This window comes from Mesocricetus auratus, unplaced genomic scaffold, assembly GCF_017639785.1.
Source record: "Mesocricetus auratus isolate SY011 unplaced genomic scaffold, BCM_Maur_2.0 Super-Scaffold_100006, whole genome shotgun sequence".
In the NCBI taxonomy this organism is placed as follows: domain Eukaryota; kingdom Metazoa; phylum Chordata; class Mammalia; order Rodentia; family Cricetidae; genus Mesocricetus; species Mesocricetus auratus.
The window spans coordinates 23,680,463-23,706,140 of NW_024429190.1; the positions used below are offsets into that span (position 1 = coordinate 23,680,463).

Sequence of the window (25,678 nt, forward strand, 5' to 3'; positions counted from 1 at the left end):
CAGGAGAGAATGTGCTTGTGTGTTAACACCAAGTCCTAAAAGTCTCAACCCCCAGCCATATTCTCCACCTCTTTTTTTTTTTTTTTGTGAGAGGCTGTACTCCCGCCCACATCCCTACCATGCCTTGGATTCCTCTCCCCCTCTCCTGCATTTGTCAAGTGTTACTGGACTAGTGAGTCAGCTTGTGAACCTCCAAAAGTGCTGGGATAAGTCTAATCTCAGAACAGGATGCTCTTTCCTGGATCCCAGAGCATTATTTACTTGCTCATCACTGTGAGAAAATAGCTAACAGAATAACTGAAAAGAGGAAAAATTCACTTCGGCTCAAGTTTCAGAGGCTTTAGCTCATGATCTCTTGGCTTTATGCTTTTGGTAGAATATTATGTGTCATAGGGGAGTAGTTCACTTCATAACCAACCAGGAGGCATAGCACTGGACAGGATTAAAGACCTTTATCCAGTGACTCAATTCCTCCGTCTTGACCCCTCCTCTTAAATGTATACAACCCTCCTAAATATCACTGCTTCCTGAGCACCAAGAGTTCCAAACCATGAACTTGTAGAGGATGCTACACATCCAAATCGTAATGCCCAACGTTGTCCACTTGTGTCATTTCTCTGTTCCCTTTGACATTATAAAAACAAACAAACAAGGAACAAACAATGAACAAACAACTCCCCCTTGTAACACAGTTGCACTCTACTTACTGATAGCACATTCACATTCTTTTGAACCCTCTGTGCTAGGCTGTATCCTTCTTATTCTCTGAAAATGTTCCCTCCTGAGGATGGGAAGAAGGGTCATCATTTGAGTGTCTGCTGCTCTTGCAGGAGACTCCTAACATCTACACCAGGCAGCTTCCAAACATTTACAGCTTCAACTCTGGGGGACCTGATGCCCTCTTTTGGTCTGTATGGGTATACCACATATGAGCATGAACACACACACACACACACACACACACACACACACACACACACACACACACACACACACTGTGTTGTTGCTGTTGCTGTTTTGAGTTCCCTTTTGTCAAGAAGAACTGAGCTGCACTTACTTCTTGTTCAGGAGTCATCCTTCCATGCCCTCTTTCTGGGATTCCAGCACGTTTCTGGCTCCTGTTTCCAGCATGTCTCACAAGACTTTGAAAGCTCTGCCTTCTGTCTGTTACACAGTCTCTCTGTGACCTTATAATCCTCTTTACAAGCCTGTGCTGAAGCTCAGCTGAAGCCTCACGTGCCAGGTCTGCAACAGTGGTCGCTTGTCATGCTTGTCATCACTCTGTGCTTGAATTCAACTCAGTGTCTGCTATTTTGGGTCTCAAACTTACTTAACAAAATTCTCCACTTATGGCTTCTCCCCCCCCTCCCCCGGCAAACTTAAGCTACTTAATTCCAGCTTTCCTAATTCTATACCTAGCAGTAGAGTCCTTCCTTTGATAAGTTCTCAGACCAAAAGTAGTGGTGGTGTCATTGACTCCACCTGTCCTTGCAAACCATATTGGCAAATTCTGTTGCTTTTGCTTTGGAACCATTTCCAGGGTCTGATCGTTTTTTAAGTTAGCTGTTTTGTTACTACTCTACAGTTTAAAGTCATGACACCTAAGTTTCCATTTTTGTTCTTCAATGCCAGGATGAGCCTTTCACTTATCACCCGAAGTGGCTCACTGACCTTGAATGGTTTAATACTGAAGGGTGGGCTGGTGAAATGACCTAACGGGTACAGTCCTCTGTTGTCAGGCCTAATGACCTGAATTCAACCTCTTGGACACATGTGGTATAGGGAGAGAAAAGATTCCTCAAAGTATGTGGCATACACACATACACACACACACACACACACACACACACACACACACACACACACGCCCCAAATGAATAAGCAAAATGGCAACAAAAATTTTAAGAAATGAAATGCACTAAAAAAAAGTTCTCCTGTCATCCAGAGCTGTGGAGACCTGTTCTCCCGAAGCTCTCACAACTACTCTCTCTCCACTCTCTAGTCTAGCTACATTGGTTGCCTTTCCATATCTTAGAACAGGACAAGGGGCTTTCCTGCCTCAACTTTTGCATCTAATAAGCCCTCTGCCTGGAAAATGACTGTCCCATGGAACTCCTGTGTTAAGATCTGTTATGTGACAAGCCTCTGTTTAAGTAATAGATGTCTTCTTGGGAAGGGGAGGCAGCAAGAGCCACTGTCATTTGGGGTTCCCACTTGGGATGAAGTATTACTGCATATGAAATGTGTTGCAAACATCCCATCAAGTATAAAATCCCATCACTTCAGCAGCTCCTTTGAGCAAGCATTAAAAACTTACATTTACTGAGCAGTCACTTACCATGCCTTAGGGATTATGCTAAACCCCTAGAAGATATCAACACATCTAATCATAGCAAGCCATGATGGAATGAATGTGGGTCTCTACTTCACATTTATCTAATTCAGAGAGGCCAGTTAACGTGACACTTTAACAACCAGGGCTGGGTTTGAAGTGAGACCCTGGAGAGGAGAAGCAGACTGAAGCTGTGACTTTAAAGATGTTGGGACAGGATTTTATCAAAGTTCAGAAATAGAGGTAGGGCATTCATTGCCAGCCATTAGGTGGAGAGAGGAAGGGGGGAGGGAGGGAGGGAGAGAGAGAGAATGTTAGGCAGACTTTACCCTCCAGGGAACACATGTAGCCAAAGTGTCAAATGTATTAGCGACAGAAGGTGCTGGCCAAGGAGTATGCCCAAGCTGTTTGAGCACCTGAAGAGGCTAAAGTGCTTGCTTCGCCTGGAGAGGGAGGCTCCGGAGTCTGGTAGTAAGCAGTTGGAGTGTCTACTGACATCCTTAAAGCCTTATTGGTCCAGTCACCCGTGCAACTTTGAAGCAGGGGTGAGGGGTGGGAAAGGAAGCAGATAAAAGGCAAGTGAAAGAAAGGAGGAGGGGCAGGCTTCCACCCCGCCAGCACTGTGCTCTCTTCCTGCCTAGCCTGGGCTGGTCTCCAGGAGTCCCATGGCCAACTATGAATTTAGCCAGGTGTCTGGGGACAGACCCTGCTGCCGCCTCTCTAGGAAAGCCCAGATCTGTCTTGGAGTAGGTCTCGTACTCCTGATAGCGTCGGTAGTAATAGCGGTCATATTTCTGTGGCCGCGCGCACCCCTGGTGTGGAAAGGGAATCCTACCACGAAGCACTTTCCTGAGATCTTCCTGGGACGGTGTCTCGTCTACACTCAAATCCTCCGGCCTGAGATGAGGTGAGTTGACATTTGAGGCACACTCTGGGCACGGTGCATAGCTGGACACCGGGGAGGCAGGCTGTGACCCAGCTGGAGTTCGCGGGGGAGCGTCCAGACTGTCCCAGACAAAGAATCTTGTGATGCGGGTCAGCTGGGAGGCGAGAGGCAGCGCTGAATAGGAGTCTCCAATGAGCCCTAAGTCCCCTGTGCAAGTTACCAGAACACTGCCTCCTTCACCACCTCGAGGGGGCCGCAGGAGGGCTTATCCGTGCTGAGCTTTGCAAAGATGCTAGTCTCGCAGCACAGCGGGTTCTGAGCTGGGTCTTTGAGACCACCCTCGGCCACAGCCAAGCGCGGCAGGGAGACACTATGACTCGCAGATGCAGGAACTTTACACTGTCATTTGGCTTGTGGTTTCCATCTGCCGCTGTCCATGCCCAGAAAGTTATGGTCACAGATAACACTTGACTAAGTAGCTTGCTGAGTATGCTGTGAGGGTAGAGGGAGTCAAAAGACAGATATCTGCCTGGAATTTTATTTATCTTTATAAAACAGCATCCTGGAATGGCAGTTCATGCCTATAACTCCAGCACTGAGGAGACTGGTGCAGGAGGATTGCTATGAGTTTGAAGTTATCCAGGGCTGCCCAGCTACTTTGTAAATTCTGGGACAAGCTTGGGTTGCACAGGGAGACCGGCCTTGAAATAAATACATTAATTAATTAAAACACAAACCAAACCAAAAAAATCAAGTCCAAACAGCATCCTGATCCTTTTTGCTCTTGATCTTCAATAAAACAAAGCAAGATAGACTATAAGACTGAAATATTACCCACCAGATAAGCTGAATTAGCTTGGTGAACTTGTGCGGGCCCTTGGATGTTTGCTACACACACACACACACACACACACACACACACACACACACACACACATGCATTTTATATTTTATGTGAATAGATACTTACTGTTTTCGAGGCACTTAAAAATAACCAACTGTGTAGTCCTTTAGCAACCACAACAGAGCTGAGATATGTCTCGGTGGCAGGGCTCTTGCCCAGTTTATTCAGTACCTTGGGTTCATTCCCAGCATCTCAGAGTGAATGGAAGATAATAGAATGGGACAGAAGACAATCACGTAGAGTGAGTTATGTTATGACTGATATATCCACTTTACAGATAAGCAAATTCGAATTAGAAAGTTTGCGTAAACTGTCTACATGTGGTTGTACAGATTGAACTTCCAAGGCACTAAACTAACTGCCTATGCACGTTTTGTATGTAGAGTGACTGTGAATTTTATAGGTAATGTGTAGAGATCTTTGAAACAGGAAAGAAACAGTAATTATAAGCATAATGAGTCAACAAGTTTACCCTGAACACATGGCACTTTTATCCTTCCATGGTTTGAGAATATGAACTCTGAAGCCAGATCATTTGAGCATGAATCTTGGTTCTGTTGCAGTATGACCTTGGACCAGGTCCTCAATGTATATGTAGTGTGGTGTGTTCTCTCCATGTAAAATGGAAACATTAACGACTGCAGTAAGCACCTGGAGAAATGAAAGAGAGTAAAAGGAATAATCCTGTCATGGTAAATGCTCTAAATGTTACTGCTGTGTAAACATAGTGTTGCAGACACCTCTCCACAATAATGAATGCAGATTAAGTTCAATCATTTGTGTATTAAATCACAGTTCCATAATTCAGTTCAATGCTGAAAGTCCAATGTTTCTAATTTATTGAGCTATCTTGTTAACCTAACACTTGGTAGTTGGGGTCTTTCTTATTGGTAGAATTCTATTCTTTATGTGGTAAATGTAATCATTTACTTCCAATTTGTAATTATGTATCTCTCTTACATTTGGGGAGCATGTGCCACAGGACAACTTGCCTCCCACTATGTAGGTTCTGGAAATCAAACTCAGGTGTTCAGGCTTGGCAGCAATCACCTTTATTCAGTGAGCCATCTTGCTGACCCATTTTGTAATTTTTGAATCACATTAACTAATTAATTAATTAATTCAACAAACGTTTTTGAGTCCCTACCGTGTTCCAGGCAGTGATCTGGACACTAATAGCACAGGAACAACAGAGTTCTAATTCTTGTGCAGCTTTCCTTCTGCAGAGAATGTTTTCAACTTATGCCTTCTTGTTTATGCTAGAGTGTTCTGTATGACAGATCTGGAGATGGAATTCCTGGGTAAAATGAGGTATTGCAACTATCTTCGTTAGGGTTTCTATTGCTGTAATGAGACACTGTGACCACAGTAATCTTATAAAGGAAAAAAAATTAACTGGGGCTGGTTCAGAGGTTTAGTCTGTTATCATCATGGTGGGAAGCAGGTGTCACACAGGCAGACATGGTGCTGGAGAAGGAGCCAAGAGTTCTACATCTGGATTGGCAAACAACAGGAAGAAAGAGAGACAGTTGGCCTGGCTTGAGGTTCTGAAACCTCAGAGCCCACCCACAGTGACACTTCCTCCAACAAGGCCACACCTCCTAATAGTGCCACTCCCAGTAAGTCTATGGGGGTCATTTTCATTCAAACTACCATAGTGCATATTTTAAGTTTTAATTGTTTTTGAATTCCAGATGTTTCCAAATCCTTTCTGAAATAGTTTTATTATTTCACACTCCCATCTACAGAGCCCACTTCTCCACAATCTGACCATTACTGAATGTCAAACATTTTTAATTAGGAGAAGAATAGAAAAACGGTATCTAAGTTTCCCTGTTTGCCAGCCAGCCTTAGTTCTTGTCTGACTTTTGTCCATTTAAATTTTGTTTAGATCTTCACCCTTTCTTTTGAGTTACTTACATGTGTGTTTGGGGGTTCTTTATGCTTCTAGATAATATTCACACACACATACACAAAGTGCTCCACAGCCACATCACTGAAAGCTCCACCCTGTGGACACATTTTTCTGACAACACCTGAGTTTCACGATTATCTTGCAGTTGTTTCTTATTTTGACACCTTTATCAATAAACACAGAATGGCAGTTTTATTTTCAAAGTTAGCCATTTGGAAGTGTTTGCTCTCGATTCTGCATCAAGAACCCAGAATTCTTCCCACTATGTATCTGTGCTTTCTGTTGTACAACTAAAAAGGGGAAAAATAATTGTCCTTTCAGTATTATACTCTAAGGCTCCTGAGGCAAAGCCTTGGGTTCATGAGGAGTGTCATACATCTTTACTTTTGCAGTTGACAGGGTTACAACATCTTGTATCACTTCTGCAAGGGGCTGCCTTATTTCCAGCCTCCAAAAACCACTTCCTGTGTGCCCATCAAGTCAACACAAAAGTCTTTCCTTGAGACTTTTCTTCTTCTGTCTGACATCCAGTGTCAGTGCTGATGTCACAGGATCTCTGATAAATGGAAGTAGTGTGTGTGTGGAGGGGTGGAATTGGTCCATGGGATCAAGGAGGCTGGCAATCTAAAACACCTGTGGTCTAAGACAACAGGTTGGAATCTCCAGAACTGCTGATACTGCAGCTTTAATCTGAAGGAAGTCTGGTAGGATCTCCTTACCTCCTGGAACCTTATTTAGTCTTTTTTCTTAAGGCCTGATAAGATGTGACCCACTCACAATTATGGTAGGTCTATGTTTTAATGTTACTTTCGTGTAATAGAACACCTCCATAGTGGCAGGCAGATATGTTTGAGCAAATATCTGTGTCATGTATGGTGATGCCACTTCCAATGACTCATCTGTTTACAGATTTTATAGATTCAGAATCTTATTACCAGGCACCATTTTCCTAAGTCTCTATAATAAACCACCATTTCTCAATTCAATGACTTACATTAAGGATTGCTTAAATCCCATGCTTCTGCGGGTGGACAGGGATCACCTTGGCACCAGCTTCACTCAATGTCATCTGGATCTGCCATTACTCAGGGCATTATTCAAGATGTTTTGCTTTAACGACTGACATCTTTGCTCGACAGAGATGTCTCTCTTTCTCCTTTTGTTGTCTCTGTATGATCCTCTCCACACGATCCTTTCCTATTAGACCAGGGTCTCTTCAGGGTTTACATACATTCTAACATTACAGTCATCTAGGTCCTCCTAAAGCTTCAGGCTCATAACTGGCATTGCTTCACTTTCCCAGGTCACCACACCAAAGCTAACTTAGACTTAAGGGTAGGAGAAAGACACTCTACCCAATGGGGGGAGGGATAATTCATTTTGTGGGTCCTCTTGGCTCTTCACATTTTGCATGGGAGCATCCTTGTTTCTGTTACATTGGCCTTTTGTTATGATTGCTCTGTTAATTCTATTGCTGCCTTTTGTAGCCTTTTATAAGTAGATTCGTAATGAAAAAATATACCATGTACTTTCTGCAATGTTACCTTGTTGAATTTAGGAATTATTATCCAGTAATATATTTTGAGCTCTCATATCAATACTTAAAATATAATAAGCTCAAAATATTTAGTTGAATCACATAAATGGCATGTAAGTGTATTACAAATAATATAAACAAAGCCATAATAAATATACCTCCCCAGTATTACCACACTAAAATCAATTTGTGTTTGGGTTATATAGACTAGGTGGGGACTGCAGATAGCTTTTTTTATAGACTATATGATTTTGTGGAAGGGGAGGCAAGGGTGAAATTGCTGTAACCAATGAAAAAAAAGCATTTAATTTGGGGATTGCCATTGTTACTGTCATATTGTTGTAAAGAGACATCTTGACCAAAGTGGCTCTTGTAAATGGAGGCATTTAATTGAGGGATTGTTTACAGTTTCAGAGATTAAGTTCACGATCATTATGGTGGGAAGTATTCAGGCATGATACTGGGTAGCTGCTAAGAGCTTGATATCCTCTGATCCGAAGGAAGCATGGCCAGGGGTAGGGGTGGGGGGGGGTGGGTGGGGGGACTGGCAAGGGATTTTGAAACCTCAAAGCCCACTCTTAATGACTCACATTCTCCAACAAGACCACACCTCCAACAAGGCCACACCTCTTAATCCTATCCAAACTCTTCCACCAACTGGAGCCTCAGGGGCCCATTTGCATTTAAGCCACTACAGTACTCACAGGTTTAGAGGATTAGGGTCCACGACCATCATGGCGTGGAGCACGGTACATGAAGGCAGGCATTGTGTGGAGCGGTAGCTGAGAGCTGACTTCTTGAGAGACACATCCATGAGGTAGATTGAAATAGACGCACTGGTAATGGAGGGAGGTTTTTTTTTGTTTTTGTTTTTTTTACAAAACCTGCTGCCAGTGATGCCCCTTCTCCAACAAGGTCACTCTTCCTTCCTAAACCTTCCCAAACAGTTCCACCAGCTGGGGTCCAAGTACGCAAACATGTGATTGTATGGGGGCCATTCTCATTCAAACCGCCACAACCTTGCTGAATACCTGGATAGCTGGGCACCTGCCTTTCCTGCCTGGCTTGCACTGTGTTGCAAGCCACCACACTTGGATTTTAACCGGCATTCTGGAGCTATGACTCAGGTCCTTATGTTTGCAAGGTCACTGTTTTAACCAGCGGAGTCATCTCCTCAACACTGCCCCCTTTATGATTTTTATCTTTCTCACCTGCTCCTTTCCCTCCTGTTCTTTCTAAAAGTCTTCTTATCCTCACAAAACTCATCTACCAGCTTATCTGTGCTGGGCGACAGGGTTAACTTCCACTATCAACTTGATTGGGTTAAGGTTTGTTTATAACATTGGTGACACATACCTTTAAATGTTTCCTTTTACTTTTTAGTTCATTTGCTTTTTGTTGTTGTTTGTTTGTTTGCTTTTTGTTTTTTGAGACAGGGTTTCTCTGTGTTGTTTTGGAGTCTGTCCTGGAACTCACTCTGTAGACCAGGTTGGCCTCGAACTCACAAAAATCCTTCTGCTTCTGTGTCCCAGGTACTGGGATTAAAGATGTGTTCCACCAATGCCCGGCTGGTTTGCTTTTTTTTGCCCCAGAATTTCCAGAGAGCTTTAACTAAGAAGAAGATCCATCCTAAACATGTGGGTGGGGTGGAGCACCATCCTGTGGGCTGGGATCCTGGACTGGACAAAAAACAGGGAGGGAGGAAAAAAATCAGCCATGTACTGGCATCTCCCTTCCCCTTTCTCTGCTTCTTGGTCAGAGTCACAGAATTAGCTACTCCTGCCTCCATGCTTGCCTTGCCATGGTGGAGTGTACGCCAAAGCAAACCCTCCTTCCTTTCATCCTTCCTTAAGTGTTTTGTTGTGTGTGTGTGTGTGTGTGTGTGTGTGTGTGTGTGTGTGTGTATTATAATAGCTAACAATGAGTGTCAACTTAATGGGGTATAGAATCACCTAGAAGACAAATTTCTGGGCATGTAAGGGAATTTCAGACTTGGTTAACTGAAGTAGGAAGACCCAACGTAAATGTGGTTAGTATCATTCTAAAGGGTTTGCTTTTGGACAGAATAAAACAGAGAAAGCCAGATAAGTACCCACATTAATCTCACTATACTTTCTAACTGTGGAAGCAATGTGACCTGTCTCTCTTGGGAGTCTGCCACCATGATAGACTATGACCTCAAAATGTGAGCCTCAAGAAAGCCTTCCCCTTAAAAGTGACTTTTGTCAAGTGTTTTCAAAAGAAAGTCAATAACCGCATCAGTTACTTGTTCTCAGTGACAAGAAAAGTAACTAATACATGGGGTTTGAACCCAGGCTCTTGTGTGTGTTAACCACACACTCTAGGGATGAGATACATTCCCTGCACCATGGGAAGATGGAAATCAAAGCTTGGCTTTGAAGATGAAACTCAATTCTCTAAGTTGAACCAGGAACACTAAATGTAGAATACACTTGAGAATCACCCTTGGTTCCCCTATTTTGAAGGCTACACCTAGGAGCTATCTTCTGACTAAGATGGCCCTCGACATGCTGACAGACACACCTCCAGGATTCACCAGAGTGTACATAGGCTGTCAACACTGACAGTAGCTTTTGGCACCGTGGGAAAGTGTTAAGTGTTCACGTGACATTCAGGACTCAGAGTACATGCAGATGTAGGAGACATCCTGAGGGTGGGATGCAGATCTAGCACACAGAACAAGATGGGTCTCTAGAGAGGGGCTTGGTTGGTCTGACTTAAACCCCATGACCATCTTGGTGGAGATCAGCTTCCCCCATGGCTTTCAGGGATGTCAGCTACTGATGACAGCTGAGGATACTGGACCTTCAGGCAAGAACGCAGGGATATAAATAACATGCGTATGAAAGATTCTTCATCACAGCCACGGGGGATGCTGAGAGCCAGGGGGGTGGTTAATTCACCTTACCACCCCTATTTACCTCATATATTGCTCATATTCTGATGTTTTGTCAAAGCCTTTCAAATTGAACACACTTATGTCAGTATCAAGATGGCTGGACACAATTGTAAATGATAAAAGAGTCAGAGAACACTCTCCTCTGCTTTTCTGATTGATTTCTTTCTCACCTTGGCTGGCTTTTCTGATTCCTTTCTTTTCAGATTACAGTTTTTTAAACTATCTTTTGCTGCTGTTTCTTCAAAATTTCTGGGCTTTCTAGGAGGCCAAGTCTGTGCATTTTACTTCCCTGTGACTTCCGCCTTGATAATCTCAGCATTTTAATTGTCTTGACGAAAGCAGAAAATTGGTACAAACACAGGGTAAAGACTTCCTGATCTTGGATGGAAATGCCAGACCTGTGAACCTAAATAAACCCATCCCTTTATACAAGACTGTGACCGGCATTTCATTACAGTGACAAAAAACTGATCAATCAGGGCAAAGTCTAGAACAACTAACAGATTAAACAGCAGGTGGCCCACCTCATCACAATTTGAAAACGCTTTCTAAAGTGCAAGTTCTACAAGAGTGTGACTTTCATAGCTCAGAGATGTATACACATTAAAGATCTATATATCCATTTGTGACATGCATGACAGTGCCCAGGTGAAATATAACTAGAACTGAACTTGGAGGCAGAGAGACCTGGCTTTAAATATTCAATAAAATGATAAATTCACTTCAAAAATATTTTGGGGTATTTTGTATCTTCTAGCACTTAATATTAGACTAAGATAGATAGGTTAGACATAAAACAAGTTAATGTTCTAGAAGGCAGTATGAAGCAGAAACTCCATGATTGTCTTGTCAGACAGGAGTTATTTTGTATCTCTAACAGACACCAAGCCACCCTCTAACTTAAAAGGATGGAGCTATAACTTCATATGAAAAGGAATGAAAGGCATAGTCCACTAGGCAGTTGTTTTTTGAGTAATTCTTTCCAACAGTACCTGTTGTAGTCCATTGCTACTAGCATAATGAAGTACAGGATGTTTGGAAATAGATGAAGGAAAGAAAAGTTTAGCTCATAATGTCAGACGTCTAATAACATAGTGCTGCAGCTCCTGGACTCTGGAGAGGACCTTCTGGCTACATAATAGCATGACAGGTGGCATCTTGATGATGAGGACTGCAGAAGCAATGGCCCAGTCATACAGGAAGCCAGAGACTAGAGAGGCGACTGCCCGATCCCCACAGGAACTAACTCCTGCCTTCTGAACAGGATTAATTTATTTGGATAGTGATTACCCATCACTTAAACATCTTCTATGAGGCTCTATCTCTTAAAGGTCCCACAACCTCAACAATGCCGCATTATGGGACAAGCTCCCAGCATGGAAACCTTTGGGGTGCAGACACAGACCATATCCAAACTATGGCAACACTGCAATATGGCATTGCAAACAAATACTGTCTGTCTTTTGTCTTTAATTTAGCCTTCCTAATCAGTTTTAAGTATTTTGTAATATATTTATCCATGAATACTGTCATTCCTCTGTACCTATAGGAAATTGGTTTAGGATGCCCAGGACTCTCAGAAGGCTACCAAAATCTGTATGCTAAAGTTCTTCCTTAAGACCCTGAGATATTTGCATATAATCTTTACTTTGTCACTTATTTTATGTCTTCTCTGTATTTCTATTTTTGTTATGAATTTTTTTATTTTAATTTTAAATAGCTTGTTTTACATGTCAATCAATCCCAGTTCCCTCTCCCTGCCCTCCTCCTGCACCCACCGCACCATCCCCCATCCCCCCACCCTACTGCCAACTCCTTCCACATAGGGGACATCCAGAGTCTGTCACTTCACTCAGGGTAGGGCCCAGACACAGTCTTCTCTGTATTTCTGAAACAGCACAAGTGCTTTATTAATTGTTATTATGTCATGTAGCCCAGAGAATGATATCAAGGGGGGGAAAGTGTTTGATATGGAGATAATTTATTCTGAATATTTTCAATTGGCAGTGGTTTGGATTCACAAGTGTGGTATTCACATGTACAGAGGGCCAGCTGTGTTTCTGAACTCTTGCAGATCCTTCTAACTCTAACGGTGAACACAGAATTCTTTTATTTACAAGAACTTAAGTTCCAACAGCCAGAGGTAGACATGAAGCAAATGAGAATGCCTACACTATAGCAAGTGGTGTGGAGAGCTACAAAGAATGTGGAGAAGGGTTTATACTTTCAATTATGGAGTAAAGCGAGGACAGCTGCCCTGGAAGGCTGACGTCCAGCCTGTGTTTAATCTTCCAGGATTTCCCTAAAGAAACAATATAACTTCAATTCGTTCTAATGCAGTCATGTTTTGTACTGTACAGATGTATCATAAGTTTTCTTTCACGTATTGCCATTTTCTCTCCTTTTACAAATATCAGTTCGTATATGTAACAGAATGGCCACTCAACTTAGGATCTTCCCCCTCTGAGTTTGGATGGTTACATTCTTGTGGTGTTATTTATCTTTATGCTTTGGTTAGATTTATTATTACTGAATTATGTGCATGGTGCCTGTGAGTGCCCGTGTGCGTGGGTGCATAAGTGTCATGGAGCTTGTGTGGAAGTCTGTGTTCTCCTTCCCTTCATGTGGGTTGCATGGAACACACTCGGGTTGTCAAGCTTGTGCAGTTAGCTCTGGGATCTGCTGCATCACCTCACTGGGCTCTGTGGTGCGGCTTAGCATGCTTCTCTAGAAGCAGTGTTGCCTGTAAACTGACAGCCGGGTCAGAGTCAGTTAGACTTGGGGAGAGGGTGGGAATATTTCAAAGAGGTAGCTTTCCTTGTAGCGTCACATCAAACGCCCCATGATGTCGCATGGTCCCACAGTTTGAAGGGTATTAGAGCTGGGCGCTGTATGCCTGGGCCATCTGTTCTCAGGTGACTTTTCATCCCATTAGTTTGGTAGTATCTAATGCTCACGGCCAAGATTGATCAGTTATCGAATCAGAATCATTGTTTTCTAACTGGAAAAGTCCTTTGCTGGTGTATTTGCTTTATTTCATCTAAGCAGAGGGCTTTCTCCACTGGTTGCCCTGAAAGAGAGTTCACAAAAGAAAGGCTGATAAGTGCCTGATTCTTTCTCCTTATCAACCAGGTGGCAAACGTATTAGTCAGAGCTCCTCATAGAAACAGAGCCAGTAAAAGGTGTGTATGGTTAGACAAGAGGGGAATTTGCTAGTAGAACTGGCTCATGTGATGATGATGACTTTGAAGTCTCACAACAGACTTTTGCAGCCTGGTGACCAAAGGATGCCAGCAGCTTTGCTCAGTCCCAAGTCTGAGGCCTCGGCGCCAGAGTAGCCAATGATGTGACACCAAATCTGGGACTAAAATCCAGAGGATCTGTCTGGCTACTGGTTTAAGGCCTAGACTTTCAGGGCCATAGAGCCGGCACCACTGATACATAAAACAGGAGGTCACACTCTCAGAGCAAGAACCAATCCTCAGTCCTCAGTGATACAAACTTACCTTGTAGATGTCCTGCTGTAGAGATGGGATTGTCTACTATTCTGAGGAACCCTGCCCACTGTTGGTAGAAACAAAACTTAGAGTGTGTTTGGGCTACTCAATGCAGCCTGGCATGATTTTTTCCTGGACTTTAGTAGATAGTTCTAGAAGACAATATTTTTAATAGTTTATTTTTGAAGTTATGTGTATATGTGTGTGTGTTTGTGCATGTGAGTCCAGGACCCTTGGAGGCCAGAAAAGATTGTTGGATCCCCTAGAGGTGGAGTTACAGGAAGTTTTGAGCTGCTCAATATGGGTGCTGGGAATCAAAATTAAGTCCTCTGGAGGAGCAGTAGGTGTTCTTTAACTGCTGAGTCATCCCTCTGGCCACTGGAAGACATAAACGTTATGAGTTCACATTTATAGATTCAGAACAAAAGTATAAGGCTTTGATATTCTTAATTTTATATTTGTATTTCATTTCTCTTATACTGAAAATCTTAGCTCATAGTAACAATATAATTATGTGTTTGCTTTATCTCTGGCTATGTGATGTGTAATTGTTATATATTTATCTTATGCTTACATCATTGTTCTTGTTAGCACACTATATTTTAAGTGACATAAGTTATCTTCAAGGTCCTTTTTTGACCTTCACAGACAAAATACATGCCACTAGTGATGTGTATTGAAAATACTATGTACTAGCATGTCACTGCTTAATTAAAGAAAACATTACGTTAGCTGTCTCACTGAGACTAGGCAGTAGCAAGACAAGAATGGGACTAAGAAAGCCATTCACAGGCTTTTGGGTTAATTTTTCTTTAGTCCATTCCAGTATCACTGCTATTCACCTTAAGCCAATCTTATCGGGTTCATCCATCTGCTATTAGTCTCCTGCCTTCATCTCACTTGACCAATCAGGATCATTAGAAAGAGTTGATTTCACACCCTCCTTGTGAAACTCTCAACACATTGTTTGCTTTCACATTCATAGCTTCACCTAAAACTCCCCTGTCCCAAGAATGACACAATCCAACTTCCTATTGAAAAATCCCCACTTGGATGCCAATGGGGGTTGCAAAACTCATTTGTACAAATCCAAATCTCTGGGGCCTTTCTCATTTTGCTTCACTTCATTCTTCCCTTATTTGAAATAGCAACTTATTTTCCAGTAGTTCAACTAAAAAAATCGTGGCATCACTTCTCTCTTCCCTTTTTCCATATATAATCACATCCTTAATGAAATGGGTTCTACTACCAAAATATATCCAGCTGGTGTGGGTGCGTATGTTCTTCACTGTTTAAGGTTAGCCTGGGTTATATGACAGGTTTGAGGACAGCCTGGGCATGAGTCTTGTCTGTTCCCCGTTCCAAAAGTACCCAGAGGATGTCCGCTTCCCACCACATCTGTCGTTGTCTACCCAAATTATAGTCATCTTTCATCTGAATTTGTCTGGGAAGAACAAAAATAGGTAACAGCTGGTAAGCAAAGTGGAAGAAACCAGGGAGTTATTGGAGAGGCAGAGGCTTTTAAGTAGGCTAAGAAATCATCTAAGTGAGGAATCCCTCCAGAAATCCATAATGTTCAACTGTTGTTACAATTGCCATTTCAATATCAAGTGCAGCATTTTTCTTTTCACTAGACTTGTACATGATCATTATTTACTGAGACAAACATTTTCATAGGAAACAGTTTTTATTTGTCACTTACCTAATTTACTTACATACAATTTAGTGGAATGATATAATTACGAATACAAGGCATACACATATTTACAAAAAAGGAAAATGCGCACCCAAGCAGGTGGAAACAGAAATTCTTGCCTGTGCTCCAGTGGTCTGGGAGCTGAGTTGAAGACAGTTTCTTTTAGAAGGTGTCAGACATGGTATATCTGCATGGGAGAAGGTGGTCCTACATATATGACTGCCCTCCTCTGCTTTCTGTTGCTGGGATAAACACCATAACCCAAAGCAACTTGGAGAGGAAAGGGGTTATTTCATCAAGCTGGTGTGGAGCAGGACATGGTTTACTGGCAGAGCGACTCCAGAATTGATCAACTATGATTCTTTTTAAAATTTTTTTTAATTACTTTAATTTTAAATAGCTTGCTTCACATTTGGGAGGAGGGGAGGGAGAGGGAACTGGGATTGACATGTCAACTATGATTCTTGTTCTTTGGAAATTGATTGGGTCAGGGTATTGAAAAGATCAGTTTTCTCAAAGGAGAAGTGGGTGTCAAGAATACATTCAAGGCGGTGAGTATAAAAGCAAAACAGAAAACAGTGAAAAATGAAGAATTGGTTTCCTGTGCACATGTGTTACAAAGGGTCAGAAAAGGGAGGGTGGTTATATTCAAATACTGTCATGAATGGAAATGAAATTGTTTTTACCAGTAAATGCCCACACTGGAGGTGGTGATGAAGAAACAGGAGAATAACAACTAAAATCAGAAATATGGAGTCAACCAAGTGAGAGCCTAATACTTTTATTCTCTTTAATGCCTGACTTTTTCTTCAAACAATGAAAAGGAAGCATGCCCATTGTCGAACAATTGCTTAGAAATTTAAAATACAAGATGAAGAATGTTAAACCAATTAACACCCAGTTAGAATCCTAAGTAGTGGGTAGCCCCACCATTTAAAAAACGCATAAACTTAAAGTGAACACAGCAATCTATGCTTTGATAGAAAGACAAAAGCAATCTATGCCTGCTTAAGCAGATATCTTCAGCACTGAGTAGTTTAAACAATGCAGTTAAAATATTTTTTAATGAAAATGATTTTAGTTGCTTTGGTGTTTTCTTCTCACCAGACTGTGTCAAATGCAGCATATACACATGGGGGAAGTTTGGCTCTACAAATATTACTGTCCTGGTTTGATTTTTCTTGCTATGGGAAACGCCATGACCAAAAGCAACTTAGTGAGAAAGGGGGACTGCTTGCTCTTCTAGGTCACAGGCCACTACTGAAGGAGACAGGAACTCACAGACAGACATCAAGGCAGTGGCTGAAGCAGAGTCACTGAGAAACATTTCTTACTGTCTTGCTCTCTGGCTTGCTCTGCCATCTTTCCTCACTCTCGGTGCACCAAATGGTTCACTCCCCATTTCATGCACCTCAACCAACATCTTTGGTTAGTGTCTCAAAGGTAAGGAAGGTAAATCATGAATATTTTAAACACATTGAGGTGTCCATGGGATATCAGGAACTTTCCTTTTTGATCAATAACAAGTTAGAAAAAGGGGGGGCTTTCTAGTGAAGTTCCTAGCACAGGGCAGCAAACACTCTTGTTTTCAGCATGTTTTCTCTCTGTCTCACTTCCCTCTTCCTCCACATTTAACAGTGTTCTTGACGATGATCACAGCTGGTTCTCATTTCCACAGTTAATAGAGTCACACTTGATGAATTTACCGTACACTAGATTTACATACAGGGACATTTTCAGTTCTTTAATATTTGCAGTATTTCCTAAGCAATGCTAGGAGAAAGTCTGTGTGTAGGTTATGTGTATGTGTATGTATATGTGTATGTGTATGTGTATGTGTATGTGTATGTATGCTTGTTCAAGATAGAATCCTAGGAGTAAATTAGTTAAGACATATATTATTTTTTATTTAAAAAAAACTGCCCAATTTCTCTTGATAAGACAGCTCTCTTCTTGACACAGGGAGTGTTTCCGTTTTCTCACCCCCTGACTCTGCCAGGTGTCCTCAGCTCGCTGATCACCCATATGATAAGAAAGGGCACCATTTCCTAACTCTTCTCAACTTGTGTTTATTATACATTTATACATATGATAAGAAAGGGCACCATTTCCTAACTCTTCTCAACTTGTGTTTATTATACATTTATACATATGATAAGAAAGGGCACCATTTCCTAACTCTTCTCAACTTGTGTTTATTATACATTTATACATATGATAAGAAAGGGCACCATTTCCTAACTCTTCTCAACTTGTGTTTATTATACATTTATACATATGATAAGAAAGGGCACCATTTCCTAACTCTTCTCAACTTGTGTTTATTATACATTTATACATATGATAAGAAAGGGCACCATTTCCTAACTCTTCTCAACTTGTGTTTATTATACATTTATACATATGATAAGAAAGGGCACCATTTCCTAACTCTTCTCAACTTGTGTTTATTATACATTTATACATATGATAAGAAAGGGCACCATTTCCTAACTCTTCTCAACTTGTGTTTATTATACATTTATACATATGATAAGAAAGGGCACCATTTCCTAACTCTTCTCAACTTGTGTTTATTATACATTTTTGTTCTGTGGAATTAACTGTTTTTTCCAGTGAAGGGTGTTTTACAATTTCGATGGCATTTACCTATGCACAAATATGACTCACAGAATGTACCATGGTTATTTTCAGTGGCTTTTTAATTTACTAGAGCTCTCATAACAAGGTACTTACTACATGTGTGGCTTCAACAATAGAAATGTACTATCTGACAATCTGGAGGCAGGAAGTCAAAAGAAGAGATCTGTTCAGGGGCAACTCCTGAAGGCTGTGAGGGACTCTGATCCACACCCTATTCCCGCTCTTGGGATTGATAGACATCCTTAGCTAGGTGGGAGGGGTTCCCAGGAGCTCTTCACACTGTATTCTCTCTGTACATGTCTATAAAGACATCTAACTTTTCCTGTGTGTGCACACATGTACACGTAGGCCAGAGGACAACACTGGGTATCTTTCTCAATTGCTCTCCATTTCATTTTGTGAGACAAGTTCTCTCATTGAACCTGAGATTTTGATTGGACTGGCTGGCCACTGAGGGCTGGTGATCCTTGTCTCGGATTCCCATATTCAGCTGTGTCTAACTTTTATTTCACAGCATGTACTTTACCCATGGAGCCAGCTCTCCAGCCTCAATTTCTTCCTTTTTATGTCATCCCAGTCCTATGGGAAGTGGAATTGCCCTCAGTGTCTTTATACAGAATTGATCAACAAGGATTGTTTTTAGCAGTTTAATTTTTTAATTTTTATTAAATTTTTTAGAATTAAAACATAATTGCATCACTTCCCTTCTTTCCTTTCCTCCCATCAACTGCTCCCATGTTCTTCCTCTAATTCCTGCCTGGTTGATGGCCTGTTTGGGTGAATTAGCCTTTCTCTTAAGTGGGACCCCTAATTGGTAAGCCCTGAAATAATTTAGTCCCACGCCACACTTGGGACTAAATGTATATATGATTGTGTGTGTGTGTGTGTGTGTGTGTGTGTATCTTGGATAGGTTCAGAAATACTAGGTTGAAGATTTCAACATCATTATGGGGGCACAGTTCAACCTATGATACAGGGTATACCAATTAAATGGCTTTGGGCTGCATGCAAGAGAGACTCAAGCTTTTTGTCAAAGAATGTCTGCAGCAATTCTGGTCATTGTGTCCTCATATAATCACATCTAAGGAACAAACATCAGGGAAACAGGACTTCATTTCAGAACTCTTCATCAGATAATAATGTTTTCCCCAAAATCCCTCCTTCATGCTTCTGGTTTCTCCTTAAATTTGATTGGCCAGAAGAGGCCTGCTTGGCTAACCCAAGGTGTAAGGAGGTTTGAAAAGTGTTTGATATTTTGAAATCTTCATTGGAGACATGCTATCCACAGAAGAGGGGTGAAGAAAGTCTGCTACATCACATGGGGACAAATATTTTCCAAACTTGCAGAGTCAAGTCTCTGCATGATTACTCTGAACTTTCTTTGAAATTGTGATACCAAGGAGTTTAGGCTTCATTTCTCTGATGAAATAGGTGGGCTGATTATCTTTTATGTATTCATTGGTCATTTCAACTTCTCTGCCCATATTTCTACATTCAGCATCCCAATTTCCTGTCACTTATGTGGATGGCACACACATTTTCCTAATCTGGAGCTTCATTCAGGGTACCCTTCATCCTGAAATCCTAAATGGCATTGCAATTGTATTTTCTTCTATGGCTGTGCCTTTGTATCTTACTTAAGAATGGAGTTTTATGTGACATTATAAAGAGTCGGATGGGTTTATTACTTTTTTGATGGGTGCAGTGAACTTTATTGATGGTATTCAAGAGAACAGTGCTGCCTAAGCCCCTCCTTATTTTATTCTGGGGCCTGGGATGGAAACTGTGAGGGAGATGACCAGTGTGGGGTTGCTGGACAGGGACTGCTCAGCAGCCAGGGCCTCTCTCTTGCTCCAGTCCTTTCTGGGGGTGGATGGTCCAGGGTGGGATTCTTACTCCTTTGGGGCAATGTAGGCCATGAGATCCACTACCCTGTAGCCGAATTCATTATCATACTAGTTTTACGAAATTGTCATTGAGAGCAATGTCAGCCCCAGCATCAAAGGTGGAAGAGTGGAAGTCACTGTTGAAGACGCAGAAGACAGCCTGGTCTTCAGTGTAGGCCAGGATGCCCTTCAGTGGATCGTGGGATGCCAGCTTTACCACCTTCTTGATGTCTTCATATTTGGCTGCTTTCTCCACTTGTCAGATCCACGACGGACACATTGGGGGTAGGAACATGGAAGGCCACGCTAGTGAGCTTCCTGTTCAGCTCTGGGATGATCTTGTTCACAGCCTTGGCAGCACCAGTGGATGCAGGGATGATGTTCTGGGCAGGCCCATGGCCATCATGCCACAGCTTTCCAGAGGGACCATCCACAGTCTTCTGGGTGGCAGTGATGGCATATACTGTGGTTATGAGTCCTTTCACAATGCCAAAGTTGTAATGGATGACCTAAGCAGATGGTGGTGCAGGACACATTGCTGACAATCTTGAGGATGTTGTCATACTTGTCATGGTTCACAAACATGGGGGCATCAGCAGAAGGGGCGGAGATGATGACCCTCTTGGCTCCACCCTTCAAGTGGGCCCCAACCTTCTCCATGGTGGTAAAGATGCCAGTAGACTCTACAACATACTCGGCGCCAGCATCACCCCATTTGATGTTATTGGGATTTTGCTCCTGGAAGATGGTGATGGCCTTCTCGTTGATGACAACCTTCCCATTCTCAGCCTTGACTATGCCTTTGAACTTGCCATGGGTAGAGTCATATTGGAACATGTAGACCATGTAATTGAGGTCAATTAAGGGGTCATTGATGGCAACAGTCTCCACTTTGCCAGAAGTGACAACAGCCCAGGTAACCAGGCATCCAATACAGCTAAATCCGTTCACTCTGATCTTCACCATTGTGTCTCAGGAACGAGGCTGGCACTGTACAAAGAGATATGGCTGTGTCTAGAACAGGGAGGAGCATAGAGCCCGGATGGGTTTAAAAATGTTAAACTACTACTTTTCACAGTTAAGTCCTTTAAGTATCTGGAATTTGTCTTTTGTGTATTATGAAATAAGAAAACAATTTCATTCTCACCTTCAGGTGTATATAATTATATGAATGCTATTTACTAAACGTTTCTCTTAACCCAGAGTTGGTAATGCCACCCCCACTGCCCATTTGATTTCAGATCCAAGTACATGTGTGAGAAGCGAGACATGGCTTCACTAAGCCCTATAACCTAAAACTGTGGGGAGCAGAGACAGGGTCACTGAGGTTTACTGGTCATAAACTTGGCTTCAGTTCAGTGAGAGACCCTGTCTCAAGGGAATAAAGTGAAGAGTCATAGAGCAGGACACATTGTCCTCGTTGAGCGTCTGTGAGTATACACAAAAGTACATGCATCTGCATACATGTGCATATACTTCACACACAACACACTTGCACATGTACACACACATACTTTATTTTAAACATTGGTTCCTTTTTATTACTAAGTCAACTGTATGTGTATACCATAATTTGCTTATCAACTTACTGGATGGGGGACATTCGGCTTATCTTCACATTCTGAATATGATAAATGAAGTTGTTCTGGACATCAGTGTATAAATGAATGCATGTGCATACAGTTTCATTTTGGGAGCAAATATCCAGAAATAAAGGACTGGGCCAAATGACAGATGACTGTTTAACTTTTTGAGAAACCACCAAACTGTTTGCAGTGGTACTGAGGATAGTTGTAAAGGTATGGATATAGTTTTAAAGGATAATGTTTTAGAAGGGATAAAGGTTTGAGTACATTGCCCTAGAGCTTGTGCTCTAAACTTAGCCCTTGTTTTGGTGATGTAAGAGGTGGGAAATCCTTTAAGAGGCAGGACCCAGTAGAAGGTGACAAAGTCACTAGGATAGTGCTCATAGGAGAGACTGTGTCCATCTTCAGCCAAGGGTTAGTTCCTAAGATGGTGTTATAGAAAGAACAAGATTATGGGATAGGGATATACCTCTCTTAGTAGAGTGCTTGTCTAATATGCACTAAGCCCAGGTTCTATCTTCAGCACTCCTTAAAAATTGATGTGGTATAATCCCAACACTTGGGAGGTTGAGGCTGAACAATCAGAAGGTCAAGGTCATCCTCAGCTACACCATGAATTCAAGGTCATCCTGGGTTACATGAGATCCTGCTTCTAAAACAAGAAGAAAAATAGGGAAGGGGCTCCTTCTGAACTCCTTTCTCAGAATATGATCTCTTCCACATTAAAAAAATCAAGTTATACTGTACTGATATAGAGTAAGTATAAATCTGCATTTATGACATTGGGGGAATTGTTGTTGCTGTTGTTTAGCTAGGTTTTTGAGAAAGGTTTCTCTTTATAGCCTTGGCTATCCTGGAACTCACTCTGTAGCCCATACTGGCCTTAAACTCATAGATATCCACCTGCCTGTACCTCCTGAGTGCTGGGATTAAAGGCATCTGCCACCATTGCCCAGAGACATTGGGAACTATTAAGAGAAAATGATAAATAGGTTTTAGAAAATGCAGGAACTTGAAGAAGTTACAAATACCTGTCACAGAATTGCTAATCCTAAGATTTTTTGATATGCCACTCTGGTTTACACTTTCAGGAAAATTTCCAATCAAAGTTATGAATGATAAGGAACTTTAGTCATTATCCTAAGAGAAAACCTGCTAAGTTTTGAAATGGGCAAGGAAAATCAGGACATGAAAGGTGTGTTTGCACCTGTTGATTTCTTCATTACATATGGATATTATATTTAAGTTAAAGTAGTGTTCTCCCAAATAAACTCTCAAGATACAGTATTTGACAAAAATGGGATAAACAGATCATCCCCACCCCTGCCGTTACTTGTAGAAGCCATGCAGTTCTTGACACAACTTTCTGTCCAATACTTGCAATGGTCTTGTCTCAGTCTTCCTCTTCTTTTGGTGTTAGGAGGATCTGTCACTGTGGAGCACATCCTTCAGCTTGACAAATTGTGCTCACTTAGCCTGTGTCCCAACCCTTCATCTTGCTTTTTGATGGTATCTATGTTTCATCTTCTAGTGTCTCCAAGTTGTCATGTTCTCCTACTGAGCCTATCATTATGTCTTCTTTGTCCTTGTCACAAGCCTATTTCTCTGTTTTATGACTTCCTGTGGATGTCTTATAGACAACTTCTGCTGGAAATTCTCTTCCAGTTGATGGCCACTCCATCTTTCTAGTACCTCAGACACAAGCCTTCTAAAACCACATACTCACATATACTCAGTCCACTAGAAATCCACAGTGAACTTGGAATCTAACATTTTTTCCTATCTTATTATTTTCATTTCCCCCTCCCCTGCTCTGTATTAGCCCTGACTATCCTGGAACTTTCTCTGTAGAACTTTCAGGTCTTGAAGTCAGAGACCTTCTTGCCTCTGTCTCCTGAGTGCTGGGACTAAAAGTTATGTGTAACCACGCCTGACTTCTTTTTCCCATCCTGACCGTTATCTTCTCTTCCCCTACCATGGTGAAAGTCAGTTCTTCTTGTCAGAAGTACTGGTTTACCTGCCTATGCCCCCATTTCCTTTCAGACTGCAGGCAGCAAAGAAGGCAGAGAATTCTTTTGAAGTTAAGTGATCTCTTCTACTTCCTGTGTACAGTCTTCTGTTGCCCATAACTCTGCCATAAATAGAAGTTCATTGTGAAGGGCAAATTTGAATTTCTTCCTTGTTTCCATCAGTTCCTTCTTGACTGCTTTGCTCCAGCCAAAAGGTTTCTTTAAACATATCTAATACTAGGACTGTCTACACAGAGCATTATTCTCTTGGATGTTAGCGCTTTAAAGTTCTGTCTTCCTTCAATTCTTTGCTCAATGCCGTCTAATATCCCCACCTTATATAGTGTTGAACACTGCTTGTGCCCCTCCCGCCTCTCATCCTAGTCATTTCTTCCTATTTTCACACAGAACTTGAAACTTTCTAGCATGTTCTATAACTTTCATAGTCTTTATCTTGGGTTTATGCTCTGTAGTCAGTGCATGGCAGATTTTAAGTAAGTATTTTCCAGATTTATGATTTAGTCATTTCTAGGAACCCCTTAAACTTGAAGAGGTTTTTAAAAAATTCTTCCATATATTACATCCTGACCAGTTTCTTCTCTCTCTTCCCCTCCTAATCATGCCCTTTCTGCCCCCCTCCCTTTCCTCTCTTCCAGATCCACCCTTCTTCCTTTCTCTTCAAAAAGGGCAGGCCTCCCAAGGATAATTACTAAACAAACATTGCATATCTAGTTACAAGAAGACTTGGTACATCCCCTCAAATTAAGGCTTATGAGGCAACCTAGTAGGAGGAAAAGGATCCCCAAAGCAGGCAAAAGAGTCAGAGGCAGTTCCTCTTCCCACTGTTAGGAATCCCATAGCTACACCAAGCTACACAATCATAGTATATGCAGAGGACCTAGGTTAAACCCATACAGACTCCCTGATGGCTGTTTCAGCCTCTGTGAGCCCCTACAGAGCCCTGGTTAGTAGATTCTGTAAGCTGTTTCCTTAAGATCCAGTTTAGAAACTCCTCATTGCTTCCTTGAGTCTCACCAGCCACCCACTTTGCCCACAAGGTGGCAGTATTTCCTTTAAATACAGATTGTAGTGACCTCAAATTCAAGAATCAAGCAGGTCAGTGAACCTGCATGGGTTTGTTTGTTTGTTTGTTTTGAGTAGGGACAGCTTGACCTGGAGGACCAGACAGCTGAAATGTGTATCCCTACCCCTCCAGAGCTAAATGTATTGAACAAATGGGGCTTAAGATGTGAACGCCTCCCACGGGAGTGACACATTACAAAGAGAAATGTTATTATGTGAGTGGTACACACTTAGAGTGGCAATAGTAGCATTCTGATACCCAGTGCAAGCTGGCCATAGAGAAACCAGGTTTACCAAATACATATGCATGCCCCCACTCAGCATAAAACGTTACCTTTTCTTTCCTGACTCATGTTATTCTATCATCCAGAAATGACTGCCAAGTTCTAATCCTGAATGTCTCCGATGGTCTAGAGACACAAATCTCTTAGGAATGGTAACTCTCTTTCCTTCTAGAAGCCACTCTGTTTGGAGCATAGCTGCATGGTTTTGATTTTCCTGTGGGAGGCAGCACTGTCTAGCAAAAAGAGCGAGCTCTGGTCTGCAAGGCAGTTCTGGGGCCCTGACCTTGGACAGGGGCTAAGGTGCTCTGAGCTCTGATCCCTTTACTTTTAACTTAGAGACTAGAATCACCCTTAGAGGGTGGTGTGAGATTTTGATATAAGCCTTGAGTCGTTGGCATCTTGTGCAGCATCTGGCTCGTAGGGTGCATAATGGCATGGTCACGACTGCCCCTCTTTTCCTCTATTGCTGCTTCCCTCCTTTGGTCACCTGGAACCAACCA

General features: G+C 42.0%; 1 protein-coding gene and 1 pseudogene across 1 annotated transcript in view; one reads left to right on the forward strand and one right to left on the reverse strand.

The window, feature by feature from the left end:
• The first annotated feature begins 2,907 nt into the window (after positions 1–2,907).
• The window catches only part of Cd38 (CD38 molecule), a 42,129-nt gene continuing 19,358 nt past the window's right edge, over positions 2,908–25,678 (forward strand). Inside the window, exon 1 of the mRNA XM_005068715.4 lies at positions 2,908–3,239. Within this exon, the coding sequence (XP_005068772.1) occupies positions 2,998–3,239 (242 nt within the window). The 5' untranslated portion in view covers positions 2,908–2,997. The remainder of the gene's footprint in view (positions 3,240–25,678) is intronic.
• LOC106021040 lies at positions 20,223–21,182 on the reverse strand (annotated as a pseudogene).